Source organism: Myodes glareolus, chromosome 3 (genome assembly GCF_982192425.1).
Source record: "Myodes glareolus chromosome 3, mMyoGla1.1, whole genome shotgun sequence".
NCBI lineage: Eukaryota > Metazoa > Chordata > Mammalia > Rodentia > Cricetidae > Myodes > Myodes glareolus.
In genome coordinates, this window is record NC_142028.1 from 59,283,277 (window position 1) to 59,301,544 (window position 18,268).

The 18,268-nt window shown below is 50.2% G+C and overlaps 1 protein-coding gene across 2 annotated transcripts in view; it reads right to left on the reverse strand.

Moving 5' to 3' along the window:
* Fgd5 (FYVE, RhoGEF and PH domain containing 5) overlaps nucleotides 1-18,268 on the reverse strand; it is a 100,597-nt gene that overhangs the window by 23,515 nt on the left and 58,814 nt on the right. For both annotated transcript variants that reach the window (XM_048438389.3, XM_085686740.2), the window contains exons 6-10: nucleotides 7,689-7,849; nucleotides 7,329-7,494; nucleotides 6,713-6,800; nucleotides 4,277-4,327; nucleotides 3,666-3,724 (exon numbers count right to left, since the gene is read on the reverse strand). In XM_048438389.3, the coding sequence (XP_048294346.3) occupies nucleotides 3,666-3,724; nucleotides 4,277-4,327; nucleotides 6,713-6,800; nucleotides 7,329-7,494; nucleotides 7,689-7,849 (525 nt within the window). The remainder of the gene's footprint in view (nucleotides 1-3,665; nucleotides 3,725-4,276; nucleotides 4,328-6,712; nucleotides 6,801-7,328; nucleotides 7,495-7,688; nucleotides 7,850-18,268) is intronic.

Below are 18,268 nucleotides of genomic sequence, written 5' to 3' on the forward strand. Positions count from 1 at the left end.
TCACTTTTGGATATATACCCAAAGGATGCTCAATCATACCACAAGGACATGTGCTCAACTGTTCATAGCAGCATTGTTTGTCATAGCCAGAACCTGGAAACAACCTATATGCTCCTTGATCTAATAATGGATAAGGAAAATGTGGTACATTTACACAATGGAGTACTACACAGCAGAAAAAAAATAATGACATCTTGAAATCTGAGGGCAAATGGATGAATCTAAAAAACATCATATTGAGTGAGGTAACCCAGAAAGACAAATATAATATGTACTCACTCATATGTGGCTTTTAGACACAAAGCAAAGAAAACCAGCCTACAGTTCACAATCCCAGAGAACATAGACAATAAAGAGGACTCTAAGAGAGGCATACATGGATCTAATCTACATGGGAAGTAGAAAGAAATAAGATCTCCTGAGTAAATTGGGATCATGGGGATTATGGGAGAGTAGAAGGGGTGGGGAGGGGAAAGGAGGGAAGCAGAGAAAAATATATAGCTCAATAAAAACAATAAAAAAGATGTAATGACCAAAGTGATGAATCCTGGAATAGGACATAGGGCTTGTGAGAATTATAGGTAATAATGCCATTTCTAGTGGGCTCTTAACACAGCCAGGGCTTCACAATAATAGAAGACATTAACAACAGGGAAACAGTAGAACCCATGGGAACTCTTGGTATTATCTTCTTAAGCTTTTCTGTAATTTAAAAATTGTTCTAAAAATAAAATATGTTCAGAGCATGGTGAACTCCAGAGGTTGGGTGAGGCGTGATGTACAAGGAGACAGAATTTCAGTTGGAAAGATGAGGACAGTCTGGAGATGGGCTTTGTGACAAATGCACATTTTAAAGATGGGCTAAGGGCTGGGAGAAGTGGTACATGCTTCCAATCCTAGCACATGGGAGTAGAGGCAGGCAGATCTCTCTGTCTCAGAACAAAACACAGCAGCAGCAGCAGCAACAACTGGCTAAGGCTAAGATGGACTTACGCAAAGACAACATACAAGTGGCCGACAGGTGTATGCAAAAGGGCTCCATGTCACCCACTCACCATTGGGAAACACAAACCAGACCTGTGAGACACCACTTCCTTCATAGGAAAGAGCAGTACTGAAGAAGAGGGGACAGACTCGAGTGCTGGTGAGGGTGTGGAGAGCAGAGACCCCGGGGGGGGGTGTCAGTGAATTTAGCCTTGTGGCAATTAGTATGGAGTTTCCTCCAACCACTGAAACTGCTGTATGATTCAGCAATCCTACTAGCTACATCTTAAGAAATCAGAATGGGTATGTCATACACGTATCCACACTTACTCCCCGTGTTACTGAAGCATTGCTCTCGACAGCAGGGAAATGGGAGCATACATGGCCTGTCTACAGGAAGCAGAATAGAAAACTCTATCTGTACACATGCGAGAAAATGATTCAGCCTGAAAAAGAACAAAGCCCTGTCACTTAAACAAGAAGAAGAGGATTCAGAGATCAATATGTTAAGTGAAATAAGTCAGGCACAGAGAGACAAATATCTCCTGGCCTCCAGTGGGGACTGCACTTGGAGATGGGTGCAGAGATGGTTATGAGACCAGAGAGAGGGAGTGGGGAGAGTGTTACTCACTGGGAACTGAGTCACAGGTAGACGGGGCAGGCAGCTCAGCTGAGCTACTATACCCACGTAGTAACTGTGCTCAAGACACTTACAAAGATGGAGCACTGCACCATGAGGAAATGCCAAGTGCAAGTAGGTAGCTGTGTGCAGCCTGGCTTAGATATTACATAGTGTGCATGGGGGCAACACCACAGGGTAACCCTTAACAGGTGCTATGTTCAGGTTTTTACACACCACTTAAACTTAGTTTTGAAAGGCACTGAGTTCAAATCCAGTCATTTCATCCATGTTAGATGAACAGTGGCAGCTATGTGACCAAAGCCTCAATTCTACACCAACACTGTCCCCTCCAGGAAGCCTCCCTGTCCTCAATGTCTGTAAGTATTCCCAAACTCTGAAAAGTGACATCCAAACACCGATGCTTTCCAAACAGGGTAGCGGTACCATCAGACATATTCATGCTAATATCAATAGGACCACCCTGAATGCTAGATGAAAATGGATGGACAGGGCCAGTCCAGAGCCAGGAGGGCTCCTTCAAGCAGGAAGTAATGAGACCTGGTCTGATGGTGGCAGAGCTTCAGCTTAGCCTTAGGAATGTACAGTTTCTGCGCTCAGCTCTGGGTCAGGCTTATCTGGGTCCTCTGGGTCACAAGCAGTTAGACCAGCAAGTATGGGGAGGGGTGAGGGTGGTCTCACCTGAAGCAGCTTGTCTGTGTCTCCCACCACAGCATCCACCCCACCTTGAGTCAGGTGTAGCTGCCCCATCCCTCTTATGGGTGCTGTGCATGGAACCTCACCTCTCCCTGGGCAGGGGAGGAGACACATTCCTGTCAATGTAGAGGAAGGACTTCCTGAAGCAGGATGTGGAGAATGCCACCAGCTTCTACAGCAGTGGGGTCCTGGTCCCAAAGCACCTCTATCTTTCTGCTGCACCGAGGGAGACTCACAGCATGCACAAGATGCCCAGGTGACAAAGAGCAAGGTATGACATCCTCACCGTGGGAGATAAGAGGACCAGATGGCTGTGACAATTGTGATCCTCCTGGAAGTAGCTCTAGACACTGACTTGTGTTTTCGAGCCTGTTGCCTTCAGCTTTCGCTGCCCAGCCTAGCCAGCTCTAGCTTCTGTTCCCAGATCTAGTCCTACCAACCACACAGAGCAACAAAACACAGCTGATGCACCCTGGATCTCCCAGTCCCAGTCTCGGCCCTGGCTTCCTTGTCTTCTCATCAACATGCACATGCTTGCAGTCCCCTTTATCAGAAGTGATGCTATCTCCTCTAACCCTAGCTTCAGGACACTCCATCCTCTGAACTTTCAGCCCATCATCTCTCACTAACCATTAGCCATGGTTGTTTGAATCCATGGTCCCTGCTCTGAGGGACTCAAGACCTGACTTACAGTCAATGTCCTCAGATTCCATTTTCTAATCGGTGTGGGTTCTCTGTGTATTTGCTGGAGCAGAACTGCCAAGCAATGTCTTGGCACACACACCACTATCATCCCCTTCTATGCCAGTGAAAGACATGACTAATGGATTGCTGAATCTTCCCATCAGCCTCTGACTCATTTTCAACACACAGCTCCAGTGGTAACAGCCTAGGGAATATGTGGATACAGATGATCATAAAAACTGCTCAGGTAGAGCTGGTGGTATGTGGAAGAGATCCAGACATCCTCAGCAGAAACCCGTGTCCCACAAACAGAACACATACCATCACAACCAGATGTGCACGCAGAGCTCAGGCACCCGGCAGACCAGTGATTCTGACTTTGGGGATATGAGGTGTTCCTAGGAGTGGAACATGTCACTTACTGAGACAGTGGACAGCGGCACTGTCTATCAAGTCTGCACACGTCCATAACCCTTCACAGCTTAAATGGAACCAGAGGCCCAAGGAGGAACACACAGGCCATGCAGCAAATGTCAGGCCAGAAACCAAGGCTCTTTGGAGAATCCTGGGAGACAGATAGTAGGGCAGCACAAGGCAGATGAGCAGAATGCAGCAGGACCCGGGGTCTCTACCCCAGAGAAGAAGCCTTGGCTGGACTCACCCCTTGCTCCATGCTTTCATTGGCACGGTCTGTCACTTTGGAGATGAGAGTCAGAGCGCCTGGGGAGCAAAGGACAGACAGAAGCTTTATGAGCGCTAGTCCAGCTTCCACAGCCCTTACCTCTCCTTTGGTTGTGTGCCTACTCCGTCTCCCCTGTGGTGGGCCGGGAAGGTAGAGTGGCACCAGTTTTTCCCACTTCAGCACCAGGGCACAAGCCTAACCACAGCCCTTCCGTGACTTCCTCAGTTTCCCTGGCTGCTGACTATATTACAGTGGGTCCACTCTGGTAGGGGCTGAGGCACCAGCCCTGGAAGGGGCATGGTGTGGTTAAGGGAGCAGTGAACATCTTAGAGCATCCTTCTTACATCACCCAACTCTCTGACTTTCTCTTCCTCTGCTGGACAGATTCCTTAGGCTTTCACAGCTAAGGATGGCAGAGGTCATCTCAAGAGACTTGAGGAGTCTTGGCAGATAACCCAGGTGTCATATGCAGAATGCACCTAGCTGGGCCTGCTCTATATCTACACTGGACAATGGTGTAGACCTGAGGATTAATGGATAGGAGACAAGACAAGAAGGTATGGCTTCCTCCAGGGTCTCTCCAGACTTACTCTGAGTGTTGTCATACTCGGCTGAGTCCGGGCACAGATTGTTTAAATAATCTGGGGAGAGAGAGAGAGGGACAACAGTCAGTTCTGGCAGTAAAGTGGCCTTCTGTCCTCCACAGTGACCCCCACTTCTCTAGAGATGGACAAGCTCCACAAGAATAGAGTGCCCACCTTCTCACCACGTCAGCCCACCCGAGACCAGGACCCTCTTAGCATCCTGACTGCCACCAGCAGCTACCCACTCATTCAACCCTTATCTAGTCATGATCTGGGATGGCTACCCCTCAGGGATACAGGCCCAAGAAAGTATTCACTGTCCGTTGCAAGGTTAGCAGCCCTGACAAGCTACACAGCACTATATGACAGTGGATCCACCCTAGCAGGGCCTGAGGCACCAGCCTAGGAGGGAGCAGGGTGTGGATAAGGGCGTAAAGGACATCTTTTTTTTTTAAAATATTTATTTATTTATTATGTATACAATATTCTGTCTGTGTGTATGCCTGCAGGCCAGAAGAATGAGGCACCAGACCCGATTACAGATGGTTGTGAGCCACCATATGGTTGCTGGAAATTGAACTCAGGACCTTTGGAAGAGCAGGCAATGCTCTTAACCTCTGAGCCATCTCTCCAGCCCCCCCAAAGGGCATCTTAAAGCATCCTTCTTGGGTCACCTAACTCCATGACTTTCTCTTCCTCTGCTGGACAGAGCCCAGGCTCCCACAGCTAAAGATGGCAGAGGTCATCTCAAAGGACTTGATATCAGGTAGATATCCCAGGGCTATCATTTACAGAATGATAATAATAATAATAATGATACAGGCAGCTGGGCCTGCCCTGGGTCTGTATTACAGGGTGGGGGGATATCAGCCCTTGAGATGGTCCTAACTCCGCTACCTGCCTTCTGCTTTGCTCCTTGAAGTCTGGCCATATAGACCGTCTTGCTGCCCCTTGAACATGTTCCTGCCCTAGGGCCCCTCTACTAGTAATCTCTTCTAGAGCTTCATACAGCTCATGCCCTTTCTTTGCACACACCTTTGTTTTATGTCACCTCCCGGGAGAGGTCTTCTCTGCCAGATCTAACACATCAGCCCCATTTCCTAATCCTGTAACCTACTTGCTTTCTTAGGAGCATTCGCAACACAGATATTATGTAGTCACATATTTTAAAATATATTTGCATACTTAGATATAAAAGCATTGGGATGGACCCAGGGCCTGGCATATACTAAGCCCATGACTTGTCATAGTGTTCTATCTCTCCATTGTAACTGTCATTTGCTGCCATTGCCAGCATCCAGCACAGGTCTGGTACTTAGGCAGTGCTCAGTGGCTACTTGCTGAATCGAATGAGTAAATTATTTAGACTGCAACCCCAGCACAATTTCCTTGTGACCCCTCAAAGTGCATGTGCCCTACCCTGCAAGGGAGTAAAAGAGACACTCATGGGAGGCTCAGAAACAGGATAGGGCCTGCGTCTGTGTGGGAGGCTGTGGCCAGTGAGCATGGAGCTCGGCACAGAGGCAGGCGTGTCTGCAAGGTAGAGAGGGAAGGGAAGATGGGGGCTTAGGCCTAGGCCCTGTGGGGTAGTTTGAATAAGAATAAGAAAGCCCCACATAGGCTTGTATGTGTGAGTGCTCAGTCACCAGTGAGTAGCACTATTTGAGAAGCATTAGAAAGATTAGGAGGTGTGACCTTGTTGGAGGAAATGTGTTGTTGGACGTGGGCTTTAAGGGTTCAAAAGTGTACACAAGGTCAAGTATCTATCTGTCTGTCTGTCTGCCTGCCTGCCTCCCTGAAGATCAGTATCTCACTTTCAGTGACTCCATCACCACCCCTGCCATGCTTGTCCCATACTCCCTGCAATAATGACAATGAGTTGACCCTCTGAACTGTAAGCCAGTCCCCAATTAAATGCTTCCTCTTATAAGAGGTGCTTGGTCATGGTGTCTCTTCGCAGCAACGGAACAGTGGCGAAGTCACACTGGTAAACTGAAGAGGAGAGACAGCCAGAGTGGCCAAAGGGCAGAAGTTGGGAGGAAGGCTGGCCAGCACCTTGCAGAGCTGAGAGGGCCAGGCCTCAAGAGGTAGCACACAGCAAAGCCACCGGATGGCAGCGGGCCCGAGGTGGAAAATGTCCACTATTCTCACCATGACGGGGCCTAGGAAGGCAGCTTTTGCAAGACGTAGCTGAGTTAGAAAATGCGCAGTGAGAGTCTCACCAGGTTTCTGGGTTTGGGGGCCAGGAAGAGCCACTGAAGCAAGGCTTCCAAGGTGGCAGGAGGGACTCTGCCACCTCTGCCACCTCTGGTGGCAGTGTGTGTGACTCTGTGTGACCCTGGGGGGCTGGAGCTGTGCCGTCTTTCCTACACCTGCTAAGCTGCAAGAAGGTCTTATTCTCATGGTGCTCCACCTCAGTCCCCCTGCACTCTAACAGCTCACCAGTGAGCAACACTTGGTACTGGAAGAGGCGCTGGACTACACGCAGCATCCGATGCTTCATGCTCTGGCCGCCCCCTTGGGAACTCTGCTGCTTTGAAGAGTGGAGGAGAGATGCCATCAGAGACCCACAGACACACATCACCCCGCTTCTGACCAATGCAATCCCCCACATTGTCAGACCCAGGCTGTCTTCTACAGGAAGCCCTCTTGGATCATCCTGGCAGGTTCACGGTCATTCTCGGTAACTCAGTTCTCTGGGGTCCTATTCTGCCCCAACATTAGTATCAGGGATAAGCTACCCTTTGCAGGAGCTAGCCTTCCTGTTTGTGACCAGTGCTGGCCATTTCTGTGGTTGCCCTTTGGCTGGGCCCCTGCTTGGTTCATAGAAATGGGAGAACTAACTCTAAGATTCTTCCTGTGACCTCACCACCCATTGCCCAATAGGGGTCATTCAGTCCTGGGTTCCCCTCCTCCGAGTCCCCACCAGGTCTCCCTATGTGCTGCCCAGATTGGTCCTTCTATATGTCTCATTTACTTCTCTTAAGTCTTTTCATGTCCCCCTGTCTGGGCCCCACAATATCCTTACAGCAGGGTCTCTAAAGACCTGGGAACCCACCTCAAATTCCCGGACGGTGGTGGCCAGCCGGGGTGAGAGCAGGCAACTCTCAGCGAGCAGCCCCAGGTACCTGTCAAACTGCAGGATGTGTGCGGCATGGTGTTCAAATTCCTGCTCGCGGACCAGGAAGATGTCGGCCACCTGCGGCTGTTGGCCCTCCCCATTGCTAGGGAGAGGACAGACAGTGAAAAGTCAGCCTGTGGACCAACAAAGGGTGACAGGAGGGTTTCTGGGGGCTGCTTTGCTTGGGGGTACACAACTTACCACCTCTCCAGAAGACAGCATTTTGTATTTGTGGAGATTTCTGTCCGCCCCCACCCCAGGTGGCATAAGTGGGGTATGGGACCCCAGGCTGCTCACCAATCCCCCAGCCTCTGCTCCAGGTTCTCCAGGATGCCCTGGTGAAGGTCACAGATAGCCGGAAGTTCCCGCAGGCCCTGCCGCAGCTCCTCTTGGGCCAGTGGCTCTCTGCCCTCTTGCTCTATGTTCTCCAAGGCCCTCAAGACAGCTCCGTGGAAATCCTGCAACCCCAGAGGCCTGTTACATACTGCATCAGGCAGGGAGGGCCCTTGAGGCTCCAGAGCCCTGGTGGCTGCAAGAACTGAGGCCAGTCACTGCCATTGGCTCCACACTGTCACCTGTGGACCAGGAAGACCATCTCATACCCACTTGCTACAGGGCTGTCTTCACCCTTGCTCACACAGCAGTGTCACTGTGGTGACTTGGCCAGGACACTTTGTTTACAAGATAGGGAATCAGCTGGTGATTCCTTCGCTAAGGAAATGGCAAAGTCCTTGGTTTCTAGTTCTCTATCTTGGAAGAAGCTCAAGTGCTATGTTGTTTCAAAAAAGAGCTTTAAAAAGCCCCAGCAGGACCAGTGAGATGGCTTAGTGAGTTAAGACACTTGCTGTCAAACAGGGAGAGTTCAACTCCTAACACCCACAGACTGGAAGAAGAAAACTGACTCCCGCAAGTTGTCCTCTGACCTCCACATGTGCACAGTGATATCAGTGTATAAAAACACACACACGCTCACACACAGAGTCACACGCTCTCTCTCACACACATATACAAAAGTATCATTTTAAAATAAAAGACACAGTAGATGAGAAGTTCAAGGTCATTCTGGGCTACACAGAGTTTGAGGTCAGGCTAGACTACATGGGACCCGTGCCCCACGTACACACACTAAAAGGAAAAGTCACAGCAGGTGTCTGTGACCCCAAAGTTCAAGAGACCAAAGCAGAAGCTCATAAAGGCCAAAGAGGAGTTTGTGTAAGGGCACGTGTGCACAGTCCTACAAACTTCTCCTCTTGTCTCTTCCAAGGTAAGAAGGAGCCTGACACCCACCGTTGCCATTTTCTTTCTTTAGCTTGTGTACAGACATCAGCTCACAGCCTCAGAAGAAAGAGGGAACAGAGGGAAACTCATAACTTTTCTCATTATTTTAGCATTAGCAATTGCTATTGCTCGCTGGGTATGATTTGAGGACCAAGCATTGTCACCTGTTCTAGTTTACTTTCTATTACTGTGACAAAACCATGACCCAAAGCAACCTGGGAAGGAAAGGGTTTCTTTCAACTTGCAGCTCACTGTCCATCATCCCGGAAAGTAAGGCCAGGAACGAGGAAGGAGGAGCTGATGCAGAGGCCATGGAGGAGTGCTGCTTACTAATGTGCTCCTCATGGCTTGCTCAGACTGCTTCCTTATACAACCCCAACCACCTGCCCAGGGGCGGCATGTCCCATAGCGGGCTGGCACAGCGGGCTGGGTCCTCTCCCATCAACCATTAATCAAGACAATGCCTATGCTATTCTGAAGGAGGCAACTCCTGAATTGAGGTTTTGTCTTCCCAGGTGTGTTAAGTTGGCAACTGATGCTAACTATGATATTATGGGGGCACAAGTACAGGAACAAGCAGCATGTATAGGATTGGTGCCCTGTAGGGTTTCAGGCATCCACTGGGGGCTTGGAAGGTGTCCCTACAGACACTTCAGATGATTTGTGTTTAGTGTGTGGGCCCACACACGGTTTGTTGTCTGCTGTCTTTGGAGCCCAGAGGCACCTTCAGTGTGAGAGGAGCTTCATTCCCTTTGGGGAACCACACAACTGCTAGTTGGCAGGAGTGGAGCCTGAGTCTGGGGAAGTCAAGATCGGGATCCTGTCACTGTGAGGCTCACACCCAAAGCACCACATAGCCCAGACAAAGAGAGGGGGCACAAGGAGAGAATGGCTGGAGAGCAAAGAGGGAAGGAGAGAAAGGAAAACAGCAAGGGCAGACAGACAGTGGCACGCATAGCGTCCTCTGGGGAGCTTCAGTGTTAACAGCTCCGTAAATCCTTTCCTGCACGGTAATTAATTCTCACTGGCTCAGTCCCAGTAGGCACAGAAGCCACCTGCAGGACAAGATGGCCATCTACAGGACAGAACAGCTATCAGCAAGACAATCACAATCCACTCTCACATTTGTTCTTAATGGAACGATGGAGTGCCGACTGCACTGGATATCTCCTGTGGAAAGGATTCTGCTGCCTCTATCACTGGGCAAAACCACAGGGTTTCAGTATCCATCCCCAGGGAGGAAGGCATACCAGAAACCTCATCTTAGGCATTCCAGCAAACATTCCATTATACATTCTGAGTGCTTGATCCACAGCAAACCCCAAGGACAGAGAGTAGTGGAGACACGTAGTTCTGCCCACCAAAATATTGTGATAAAAAAAAAAACCGACAAGGAGACATGTATGACATGGGCCAGAATGGGGACCTAGGGCAAGTCAGAAGTGGGGAATCCGGCTTGGTGAAGGCTGGCGGGGAGGCCATGCCTCCATGGAGACCAGAAGGGCAGTGCTCACGGGAGAGCAGCACAGCATCTGAGAGATTGAAGATGGTCTTAGTCATGAGAGTTCATGAGGATGAGCATGTGCATAGTGAGTCGTCTGTGTGTGCATGTGTGTTCATGAGTGTGCATGTCAAAGTACAGAGTGCTGGAATGGAATGCGGCTTTAGGGATAGACCAGGGCCACTCCACTCCCTTAGTATATGTATTGTGGGGTCCCCACTCCAACCTGCAGGACTCCCTAAGTCAAAGCCTAGAAATGCTCACACCTGTATCTACCCACAGAGGCACTTCTGTATGACCTCAGATGACCCCCTGCTTCTCTGGACTCCAAAGTGGAGACACAAACACTGTTTCCTGTCTCCCACCAGCACCTCCAGCACCCAACTAAGGAAGGTTCTTGGAGATAATAACGGGGACATTTACCGAGCATACATACCAAGAATCATGTGCCTCACATTTCATACCTCCCTTCTGTGTGTGTGTGTGTGTGTGCGCGTGCGCACACACACACACACACACAGGCACACACACACAAGCGCGCGCGCACATGTGCACTGAGAACTGAATCCAGGTCCTCATGCATGTAAGGAAAGCCTTCTACCATTCAGTCCCAGGCCCAGTTTCTTCATTAATATTCATGGCAGCCCCAACTGGTTGTAATTTCCATTTTCTCCATAGCAGACCAGGTCTTGGGAGAGGGAGTAATTTGCTCAAGGTCCTAATTCTTGAGTCCATGTTTGCCTGACTCTAAAGTGCCAGTTCCTTCCATCACTGGGGATGGGCTTTGCGTTTTCCTGCTGTCTGAGGGTCAGGATGGGAGCTCTCAGCTACTTCTCCAGAACCACGCCTGCCTGCCTGCCTGCCTGCCTGGCACCACATGCCCTGCCATGACGCTATGGACTCACCCTCTAAAACGATAAACATGACCCCAATGAAATGTTTTCTCTCATATGTTGTCTGGTCACGGTGTTTCCTCACAGCCGGAGAAGAGTAACTAAGACACTAGTCAACATGGATGTCCCTGTTGGGTCAACTGGACTCTAGAGTCCCACGCAGCTAACCTCACACTGTCCTCAGCCATTTCCCACTTACGCCAACAGAGTCTAGGCTGGCTGTATGCTGCGCTGGGAACACAGGTTCACCCAGCCTAACTAGTCACCAGAGGATACTGGGTATCCTGAGGATTATCTTCTGTGGAGCAGGCCACTCTTCTACACTGGCCACTGAGAGGACTAACAGTGCAGAAAGCCATGAGGACTTATGCTCTGTGGTGAGAGGTGTGTGAGCATAAGGGGAATGGTTATAACTTACAAAGAGCACACAGCAGTGAGGGAACCTTCCAGATGAGGCCCCAAAACCACATGCAGCAAAAACAAAACAAACCAAAACAAAACAATAACGAAAGAAGAGATAAAGTGTGATAACATCAATATTAAAACAAAACAAAACTTTTGTGCTCCAAAGAACAGTATCAAGAGAGTGAAGATGAGGACTGGGATGTAGTTCAGTGGTAGAGCATTTGCCTAGCATACATACGATACTGGATTTCACCTAATACAGACGGACAGATGGATGGATGGATGGCTGGATGGATGGCTGGATGGACAAATGGACAGAACCTGAAAAGGGAGTAAAGAAGACCCAAAGAGTGAGAGGAAATGTTTGTAAATTGCATGTTTGATAATGGACTTATTTACAGGGATACAAAAAAAAAAAAAAAAAAAAAAGGACTAACCACCCAGTAGAACACAGAGCTTGAAAAGACAGGTCTCCAAAGAGTCACATACAGATAGATGGTCAAGAACCGCAAGAAAAGACACTCGGCACCACATGTCCTTAGGGAAATGTGCAAAGCCAAACACAGAGACGTGTCTCACACCTACCGGGCTAGCTATCACAGACTCACAGTGGAGCCTGGTGGGATGAGGGTGTGCGCCTGCATCCCCCCTCCCCCCCGGCTCCCACCCCCCCCCCCCCCCCCGCTGCACTGAGGCACTTCTTCCTGCAGGAGGTTCATAGCACTCTTCAAACTCAAGAAACAAGACTCAAGACACTCAAGAGAGCAGAGTGGAGGGTATGTAAGTCACATGAAGGCTGTCAATGAGAGCAGGAGAGGAGACTCTTCAGTGTAACGCTGTCTGCGAGCGCACAAGCTTTCGAGAGTCAGCCATGTTCCTGTAAGTAATTCCAACAAACTCATTGGTTCATCAAGCAGGACTTGAGGACTTGGGTGATGAAATCAGTTCTTTAGTCTGTTGTTGCCCTCTTTATCCAGGGTGAATGGAAAGAGACTCTAGGGAAAATCGTGTAGTCTCCTCAAAAGGTTAGCGTTACTGTGAGACCCAGCAGCTGCATTAGGTGTGAGGCCAAGGGAACTGCAGACACACGTGCTTCCTGCAGCTTAGCATTCCCCACAACCAACAAGAGCCCAATGTCCATCCTCTGGTAAAGGCGTAAACAGACTGTAGTGCATCCAAATGAATAGTACTCAGTCACAGGTGAACAGAGGACCAGAGCAGGCACAGATGGGTGAACCCTGACAGCAGATGCTAGAGGGAGGAAGCCAACTGCAAAGACCATAGCTTAAGAGGCCATTTAAATGAAATGCCCAGAGATGATGGGGAAGCTCAGCCAATCACATTTGGCTAGGGTGTGGCCGCCTGGAGCCCAGGTAGAAAAACAGGGGTAGATAGGTGCTCAGGCTCTCTACACAGTGCTCGCCAGACCCATTTGGACTTCGGACCTTCCACTCTGGTAGCGTGAGTTTCCCCATTTTTCAATTATTAAATTATATCTGTTATTTTGAGCTGGTCTGGTTATTTAGCATACCGATCGAATACGCCAACACTTATACTTGGTGCCCAACGTGGGGCTTTTAGAGCCCTTTAATGCTCTGGCCAGTTGGGGCCGTGCCACATTTATTTGGGCATAGATACCCGCATCTTTGTGCCCCCCACCCCCAACAAGTGCGCACTTCAGCTCCCCTCCGGCCTGCGTGCTTGCATCCAGCCCAGATCCCCTCTCTCAGCTGTGGGCCGCTTCCCAGATTCTCACAGAGAGGCACATTTATAGAAACTACAGATGGCTAGGAACATTAATGCACATACCCCGGTGACCTCTGTCATTGGCACGGACAGAAATCTTCTCGGATGATGGAAGTAGTGGTCTGCCTTTCTTGCACACAGACATGAGCTCTTTTGCTAAGACTAGTTCACTAACTAACTACAGGCAAGTTACAAGAATATTTTTAAAAGCAAACAATTCTCTGAGTCCCCTGGGGGATAGGTATCAAGTTGGAATACCCTACTTTTTGCCTCTCCTCCAAACCCTCCAAGGATCACCTGCTTCCTCAGAGATCAGGGTCATGGAGGAAGGGCAGCATGAACACACGGAGGCAATAACACCCGCCCAGAACCAGGCCTTCTCCATGGGTCTCCCTGGGACCCCTGCCGCAATCCTTGCTAACCAGGGGGAGAGCAATCATGGGTTGAACCAAAATATGTGCCCCTGAAGCCCTCAAGAAGCTAGAGAGCTCATTATGGCTTGGGGAGCCAGCAAGACCCAGAAGATAGGACTCTCTTTCCTCTCAGTTAAAATGATTTCCCCAGCAGGGTGCAGTGGAGCACACACTGGGACGCAGAGGTAGGAGGATCCTGAGCTCAAGAATGCTTGAGCAACACAGCGAGAACCTGTCTCAAAACAACAACAACAATGAAAAAATGTCCTAATGGTGTCCACAGTCAGGGAGGCAAGAGAAGTAGAGGAGAGCCATGGTCAGCTGAGGAGGTTGTCTGAGTCAACCTTAGGTCCCCAGAATTTCTCACTATCACTCAACCCACAAGGATATCCTTCCCTAACTCCCTTCCCAAGCCTGCCTACCTGAGTCATCAGGGCTCTGAGTCCCTTTGAGAGACCTGACACAGACACGAAGAGACTTCCTAGGTGCCTCAATGTCTCCATACCATCCCCCAGGAGTTTTCCCCCTCTGTAAGGCTTGTCCCTACTTCCTGGTGGGCAAGGCCCATCTCTTTACAAAGTCTTCCCAGACATCACTCCTCCAGATCACAGTGACCCCTCTTTCCCTCCCAGGGCTCTGAAGTCAAAAAACCCTGGCATGACTTCATCCTGGCTGTGTGACCCAGGGAAAGTCACTCACCTTCTCTGAGACACAGTGTCTGGGCCTGCACTCATCTATCTCTTAAGTATATACAGTGTGCAGTGAGATGAGACGACGGGTGGAGGGTGGGCGCACAGCAGCCACTGACCCTGCCATACCTGTCACTTTGGATACTGACGGCCTGAGGAGGAGCTGGCTGAGTGAATGGATGGGGGATGGGTGGGGCAGACAATGCCACATTCTGCTAAGGAAATTCATGAATGTGCTGACCCCAGAGCCCTGCAGACCCCGAGCTTGTCTTGAGAGGTCAGTCCTGTCCAGGAGGCTACAGGTGCTTCATTGCAGTTCCCGCCAATTGGGAGAGAGGACAGTGCTCTAGTTTGGGGCCATACTGCAAGGACCCCAAAATCCTGATCACATATCTCCTTGTGGTCTCTGATGAATCCTCCATCCTGCCCAGGGTTCCCTAACCCTGCCCCACCCATGTCTTCCACAAGGAGACCACGCCCTCTTCTCCAGGCAGGGCTGGTGTCCGTCCACCTCTGCTTGGGCCCTCTTCTGGAGTTCCTCCCCACATACAGTGTCTGCTCTGCTCACAGGGCCATGGCAGAGCCTCATCCACCTACTACCTGGTATTGATCTGGCTCCTCACTCCATAGCTGGTCACCAAGGGAACATAATCCTCAGCCTTTCCCAGCATGCCACAGCAGCTCTTTCTCGGGCCGCCAGCAGCCTCTCACACACTTGAGAGCAAGCCTCAGAAGCCGAGAGGCTCTCTACCTTCCCCCTTCCCTGCTGGCCTCACCTTTCTCTGTCTTCCTGCTCATCGCATCCTTCACCTGGCTGAACTTCTCTCAATTCCCAAACGTGCCAGACCTAGCTGGCCTTTGGGCCTGTGCACGCGCCGAGCACTCTGCAATCACAAGCCTTCCTTTTCTGCTACTGGATGCGCCTTCCTCTGAGACTCCTTCCCTTACGCCTGGAAATCTGAACTGGATATTTCAGTGTGTAAAACCCCACCTTTTGTTCATGGGATTCCCTCTAGGCACCGCTTCCTCTCACGCTGTCCACGCTCCATGAGACAGACTGGGGACAGATGCCCAGTAAGAGAAAAAAACTCATAAGTGCACTGACCTCAGAGGGCTCAAGTAACACAGCTCCAGAAAGAGCGACGAGTATGGGGGACACACCTGAAACCAGAACGAGCGGAGCAGCCGCTGGCCCGTGGTGACCTTATGCTTGGCTATAACCCAAGTCTTGATGTGTTACAATGACAGGGAAATGCATCTTCCCCCCGCAGCAACCAGGAAACCAGCAGCAGCAGGAGTCTGGGGAACCACAAACAGGAGGAAGCCAAACAATACTGTGCTGTAAAGGAAGGTTCAAGCTAGGAAGCACCCCGAAGACTGTGGAATGAAAGCCCACGGTAACAGGGCAACAGATGCACAGGGTGGGGGGACTGTCAGCCAGGAAGGTACCAGGGACATGATGAAGTGTGACACTGTATAGGAGAGGGAGGTCTGGCCACCTGCCCTTGGAGAGGCTCCTGCCCACGCTGTGGGGCAGAATGGGAGAAAGGAGTAACTGGAAAGCCTGCGGCTCAGAAACTCTCTATTAAGCTACCACCATGGGGATGAGACAGGGAAGGGAAGCCCACCTGTCTCCGGAGTGTTGGGCAGGAAGTGAGCATTGTCAAAACCATACTAAACATGGTCAAGCTATCAATTCTTGCAACAAGTCCATATTTTGAGTACTACTTTTTATTTTCCTAAAAACAAGCAAAATGTTGGGAGATGGACGATTTGATTGGCCGTGGGCTACCTTGAGCAGACGACTGTCAGTCAAACTGCCAGCCTACCAAGCACCAAGCACCCCAGACACCGTGAGGAAGCCATGGGATGGTTGTGTCTATAGAAGTTGAGATTCTGAACATCCAGCCACAGCCACAACAGTCTTAGTGTCTTAAAGTTTACTAAGGACTTTTCCAATTCCAAGCCCCACAAACACTTTCCCACCATACCAGAGAATGAGAACCTTCCCTGGGTTTACAGATTGCGGTGACCAGCATGAAAGGAACAGTGCTGTGTGACTGGTGTTAAACACCATGCTTCTTTTACATGATGACCCGTTGTGATCGGTGCAAACACTCCTCTGGTTATAGAAACAGGCTGCTCAGACCACCGGAAAGCCGCTCAAAATGCCTTCCTATGATGTCCCACCTGTGAGGCAGAGAGGCAGTACCCAGCCAGCAGTAGTCCCTATAGCCACAGATGAGTGGACTGTGAGGCTGGGCCCCAGAAATGGTGGCGTTCCGAATGTATCCTTGGCTTTGGGCATCAATGGCAGCAGAAGAGATGGAACACAAGATTGGCAGCAGGACCTGGTGCCGCACACTGCCTGCAAGAGTGCCAGAAGACCAGCATTTGGAAGGGGCAGTGGGAGTGGCCAATCTTAGTGGTGGTAGTGGCAGCAGCCACAGCAGTAGTGGTGACCTTAAGGGTGAAGGGTCTTAGATGTACTGGGCCAGGAGGTATCACACCAGCCACTGACACGAGCTGGGGAATTCCAACACCCTAGCTGCTGCCATAAGGCTGAGAATTCCCCACTGTCAGATTATAGAGCAGACATGCGATGTTCATTGTGCTCAAAGTTAGGCTACCCCCTCCCCTCCCCGCAGTCACAGAGAGCTGCTGCGTTCTCTTCCCAACCCCTGCGTGCAAGGTCTACCCTTTCCCACTTTCCATACCCAAAACGCCCCTGAGTGACAATTAAACTTATCAGTGCCTGTGACCTCTTGCCCATAGGCTGGTTTGAGGGTTTTACCTCTTACCACACACACCTCAAACCTACAAGAGTCAGATACTTCCCTGGTCCTATGGAGTTGAAGATTCTTCCTCCCGTCAAGACTCAGTGATGCTGCCCATGGTATCACGTGGCAACTCTCCTACTATCCTGGGAACTGAAGACCTGAAGGATCTGTCCCTCCTCCTTCGGGCCCCTGGTTCTACTCTATGTAATGGCTGTCTTCCCTACTGTTCTTCCACTTAAGGGCTTCATCATGGCTGCCTTTGTCCGCGAGCCTCTAACTTTCCTGAACCAAAATTTCATCTCTGCTGCCTCCTCATGTTCCGACTGTTTTCTCTTTTTCCCTTTTTCTCTCTCTTTCTTTCAAGATTTCTGTTTATTGTCTGTGTTTATTGTTTATACTCTGTGTATCATGTACGTGCAGTGCCTAAGGAGGACAGAAGAGGGCATAGGTTATAATTCCTGGGGGAATTACAGGTACAGTTATGAACTCCCATGTGGCTGCTGAGATTTGAACCCAGGATCCTCTGCAAGAGCAACAAGCACCTTAACCACTGACCCATTACCCCAGCCTGAAACCTGCTATTTTCTTTAACACACCACACCCACTTCCTAGGTCTACACCGGGGCTGGGACCTAGGACCTGATAGCTCTAGGACCTGCTCCTGGTCCTGCCTGTATGCTGCTGATACTGGCTGCTGTCAAATGATGAGGGGTGCAGAAGCTGCTCAAGCCTTGCCCTGCATGAGCCCCTTCTCGCCTACCTTCAGTTTCCCGGCATGGAGAACAGAAGACCCCCACCTAGCTGACTGGGAACAGGAAGAGCTTTTCTGGGGTACCTACTACCCCCACTCCACCTGAGATCCAGAATAAACACAAAGAAGCATAGCCGTGGAGTTGCACTTGGCTTTGACCACTGACTCCTTCTGTCTTGGCTTCCCCTGAAGCTAGCCTTGGCAAGTGAGGGGAAGAAGCTGCCCAGTGGTACCCTAGGCATCTTCAAGGGAACCAACTCTATCCGGGAGTCAGAAGCTTTAACTTTTCTCCTTTTTTCTTTTTTTCTTCCTGAAAGATGGATATGAAGGTTAGGGCCATAGCAGCTACCCAAGTTCATGAGGAACCCTTGAAATGCATGCAGTTTCTGAGATGTAGAGGAGTCCCCAAAATTGCCTTCTG